General features: G+C 43.2%; 1 protein-coding gene across 1 annotated transcript in view; it reads right to left on the reverse strand.

Annotated features, from left to right (window-relative positions):
• LOC103773382 (calpain-13-like) overlaps nucleotides 1-4952 on the reverse strand; it is a 28619-nt gene that overhangs the window by 20186 nt on the left and 3481 nt on the right. The window contains exons 2-4 of the mRNA XM_008940746.1: nucleotides 4159-4292; nucleotides 2129-2303; nucleotides 1057-1128 (exon numbers count right to left, since the gene is read on the reverse strand). Of these exons, the coding sequence (XP_008938994.1) occupies nucleotides 1057-1128; nucleotides 2129-2303; nucleotides 4159-4292 (381 nt within the window). The remainder of the gene's footprint in view (nucleotides 1-1056; nucleotides 1129-2128; nucleotides 2304-4158; nucleotides 4293-4952) is intronic.

Consider the following 4952-nt stretch of genomic DNA (forward strand, 5'->3'; position numbering starts at 1 on the left):
ACCATTTCTCCTCTCTGCCCACATCATGAGCATAAGGAGGCTGAAACATTCTGCTTCTCCCAATAGGATCTGGGATCCTTCCATCCCTGTCTTGGAGAGAGACATCTGGGGCCTTCTCTGGAGCCTGGCAACCCCCATCCTTCCTTTTTGGAGCCTCCTGGCTACAAACAAGTGTCCTCCAAGAAGAAGCACACTGACTATGATGATGGCACCAAGTATGCCATGGCATGAGAGGCTATGAAATAAGCCCAGCCTCATACAAGAGGATTTAAAGAGATGAGGAAAAGGAAAAAAAAATGGTTAGGGATAACAAGAGCACCTTTCCAAAGTACTTTAGGTTCTGAGATTAAAATGTGTTGTGGCTATCTTGCTTGATAGCATAGCCATTGTTTGGTTTCCTTCTTGGCCTTGCCCACTGTTAACTTTCCCTGTGTGCGCTGCAGCTTACTGGGATAAGCCATATTCTGTTTTCTGGCTGTAAAAAGTCATTTCTACTTCATTTCTTTTGATCTATGCGATACATTGGTATTGTTTTCAGATCAGTACTATCAATATCCACGCAGGAGAAGGTTTGCATGAGTAGAACAGCTTTAGAAGATGGGGAAACACTGTTCTTGAACCAGCAAGTCATTTACTTTTCACACAGTGGTTTTTGGCAGATTATGATTGAGCTGAACAAATGTAGATTTACATCATATGACAAATCTCACAATTTCAGCTAGTGCTTCTATTCCCGTTTGAAAACAGAACAGCACATTTTTTAAGAGTCAGCATGAAATGAAAATCTCCAGCAATGTTGTATTTGCTTTTGAAGTGTCCCAAAACAAATGTGAATTTAAGCTGCATTTTTCCATTAGAAAAAATTACAGGATTCACATATCCTGCCTCTTCCCATTGTGCCAGAATCCTTCCATCTCCCAAAATTCAAACTATGTGCTTTCAACAGTCCCTCCTAAGCATGAAGCTAATTAAAATTACTCTGGAATAGGAGTATGCCTGCCCTGTAGTGGATCACTAGTAGGAGACCATCAGACAGGAACAAGTCCTTGATCCTACCTTCACAGCTCCTGTGACAGTGTAGGCATGACCTTGTACAATCCCGTTCTTCAGCTCTATGTTCCTCTTCATCTGCAGAAGGGAGAAAGCACAGCTTTTAGCTCTCTGCCACACTGCAAAGGTATGGGCAAAGGCATGGCCATCAGCTCCCAGAAATGTCATTTGGCATGGCAGAAAAAAAGACTTTGTTTTGATTACAGCAGTATCACAGATACACTTGGCTGCAGAAGAACGTGACTGTTGTTCCCACCGCAGCCACAAGCAGGCCAGTAAATTTAACAAAATTACAGGTCTCCATGGATTGGTAAGTTCTTCAGTGGTCCAGAGCTGCTACAACTGCAGGATGACCTGGACTGGGCCACTGGCAGAATTTCCCTGCCACTCAGAGTTTAGTGGAAGTCACCTGTCTGAGGGGCTAGTCCTTGGCTTGTTGGGAACCAGGCACTCCAGGAGCAATATCATACACTTTGAAGTCTTCCCTTACCTGCCTTAGCAACCTTTTATTAAGGTACTTGCTAACCATCACAGAGCCTTCTACAACTTCCCAGCATCAAAACCAGTAGCCTGCAAACCACAATGTGACAACAGCATCCCCTCACGGGAGAGGGGTGCATTTTGGCCTTGCTAGAATTAATCACAAAGGTATGAGGCCAAAATCAGCCCTGCTGCAAAGGGAACCCACTCTATCACCAGGAGAAATGCCACAAACCCCGCTCTGACAGATCAATCTATCTACATTTATGCAAAAGTCTTTACATTCCTGTCCTAGTTTCAGCCGGGCTAGAGCTGATTTTTTTTTTTGGTAGCTAGAATAATGCTGGTTTGGGATTCAGTGTGGGAGTGGGTATGATCGAGCAGCTGTGTGGGGTTTGGCTGCCAGCCGGGTTCAAACCATGGCAATTCCTTACTGCACAACCTTATCTACTTTCTGCTGCCAAGATCTCTCCAGGCATCCATAAACTCCAGCTATTGCATTATGTAAGTGATCATGGACTTCCTTTTTACTTAAAAGAGCAACTTTTATGCACACATGGTAAACCAAGGAAGGCATGCTGCTGGCCCTGGGACTCACCTGACCTGAGGTGCTACACCCCATCAGACATCGAGACTTGTCAGCTGCTTTCAGTATTTCCTCCAGATCAGGAGGGGGATCCTTCAATGAAAGCTGTGCTTGGACACCACCTGTGAGGTCTACTAATGCATCAGAAAGGTAGCCTCCATGCAAGTTCTGGTAGGAGCCCCGCAACCTAAAAATAAAAACCAAAACACCACCACCCCCACACACCCCAGGTTAATTAATCCTTACAGTGTGTTTTAATAAACAGCATACTGGCTGTACAGCTAAGTGGTGGCTTCCAAAATGGACCTGTGGATCGAGGCGGTGAGCATGGAGGGAGCCTGGAGTGCATAGACACTGGGGCCAGGTAATGAAAAGAAATGCAGCTGAAATACATGCCCAGACACAGCGCATGCCCTGTGAAATGAATGAGGCAAAGAGGGACTTTTTCCTATGTATTCACTCACATCTGAGGCAGCAGCCTAGAGTCATTTACAGACAATGGAAAATAAGAAGTTGCATCTCATGCCAACACAGGCGTTTTAACATGAGCTGCCTCTCAATTTGAAGTATCCAGTTTCTTTCTGAACAGGAAGAGAGCCAAGGTTGCCTAGTTCAAATGGATGTTCAAACAGCCAAACTGTGACTTTCCACATCGTATTTTGTCATGACTCTTCACAAAAATGGCCAATATCCCTTTGGCGAATGAGAAATAGGAAGAGGAGAGAGGTGAAGCCATTTGCCCATGCTCCCAAAACAAGACAGAAATAAGTTTTCAGCACTATTCTGCATTCACTCTGCTAGAGTGCAATAATAGGGTAATAATTTAATATCACTAACACAGTCCTTGTTTTTTGTATCTTGTGCTTTTTATTGAGACAGCAAATAAGCTGGAACATGCTGTACTTACAGCAGGTAGAGCATGCTGTTAAACCCCACCATACATACTGTATTTAATGAAGGTAATCAAATGAAGTTTGTGGCTAATTGTATTTTGAAGGGTTGTCCTTGTCCTACACTGATGAAAAGAATTTGTCATGGGCACTGGGGAAAAATTTCTCAAATGGGAATCTCATAAACAGCATCGCTTGCAACTCTAATTTAATAGAGGTTTGGTTTGCTTTGTAATTAAAATCTTATGCAGCAAATTGATACTGAATCCTGAATCAACTTTTCTGAGATATCTCAGGGCAAAATGCATTCTATTCCTGAGTTGCTCAGATGCTGCTTTAACATTTTCTTATTCCTGACTGAATCTGCCAAAATAATTAGCTCTATTCTTCAGCTTCTCTTTACTGCATTGCAAATGTTACACCAGCTTAACGTAGGGCATGTGTATCAAGTTGCAGCCCTTCATACTAACCCTAGCAGAGGAATTTTTCTTCAGCATATTTAATGAAAGGCAATGTTACAGATGCTGAGGGACCACACTGTTATTCCTTCACTCCTCAGAGGATTTTAAAAAAATTATCATCTCTTTATTTGTCATTCTTAACCCTGCAGTACTCTGGGGACCTCAGCCAAGAGTCAGAGCTCTCTGTGTGAAGTGAGAGCTGACCAGAGACTCACGGGAGTACGTGTTGTGTCTGTGCATGGTCTTCAGTCATGCTTCCTCTCAGTGCCTGCTCCAAATATCTGCATGATCTCTAATTAAGCAACTGCAAACAGAGGTAATCCCTGCTTAGAGTCTGCAGTTTTAAACAGAGGAAAATAAGGAAAGGAAAACAGAGGCAAAGTTTGCTTAAAGTAAGGAGGAGACGCCCAGCCCCTTTTGTGTCACCAGCCATTGCCCTGTTTGTTTTCCCTCTCAGACATTAACATCCCAAGGATGGACTGGGTACATTTAGGTCTTCAGCCCAAGATCAACATCTCTAGGTTACGTTGACCCTGTGTTTGTATGCAGCCACCGTTCCTTGCATAAGTACAGCATAACATAGACAGCTGTTAGCCTGAGCTCATCCCTGTGTGCTTTGCATGAAGCAGTGAGTGAAACCACTCGTAGAAAGCATTCAGCTATTCAGGAAGAGTAGAGCAGATATATTTACTTGGCATAAGCTTTTTCCAGCAAGGATGGCCAGAATTCATTTGACGTTCGAGGCTGTACAGACAGGTATCTTCCATTTAAGAATGGCAGCCGGTCATCTATCACTACATCCACCCAGTCTCCACATTGCCAGAACTGGAAATAAAACAAAGTTAAAGCAGAACCAACACACAAAACAAAAAATAAAATAAAAAAAATAAAGGGGGAATGAAAAAAAAAGAGCCTTTTTTAAGAGCTAATATTCATGCCAAGCAACAGCCACCTGAAATAGCACAGGAATTAATCTAAAGTATGGATATGTGCACGTTCTCTCCTGAACTGCTTTAGGCTAATGGTCAACATTGCTAAACAAGCTAGCAAGTGGCTGAATTTCTCAGTGGCAGGGGAAGTCGTCTGGGAATATAAATAGTCCTGCATTCACTGGAAGGAAAGATTCAACATGGGAAATATGCTAATATTCTTGGGCAACAGAAAGCGTTCAAGATGATAAAGAACAATCATGCAGATGGTTCAGTGAGCCTCACTCCTCAGCTGCACTTGGATTTCCCCCTGCAGCACAGCTCTTGGCCAGAGAGCTTCAATCAAGATCCAGTCTCTAAAATTTCTTTCCTCTGTGTTTCAATTAAGGCTCTGATACGCTGTCATGGACAGGGACAGCATAATGACTAAAGACTGTTTTGAGGTGTTATCCATCTCCTTGATAGATGAGGAGGATACAGGCAGTCTCTCCAGCATGTGGACAGAGCAGGTGTTTCTCCAGTTGATGAAACCTTTCAAGGGAGAAGATAGGGAAAG

The sequence above is a fragment of the Merops nubicus genome, unplaced genomic scaffold, assembly GCF_000691845.1.
Source record: "Merops nubicus isolate BGI_N331 unplaced genomic scaffold, ASM69184v1 scaffold1645, whole genome shotgun sequence".
In the NCBI taxonomy this organism is placed as follows: Eukaryota; Metazoa; Chordata; class Aves; order Coraciiformes; family Meropidae; genus Merops; species Merops nubicus.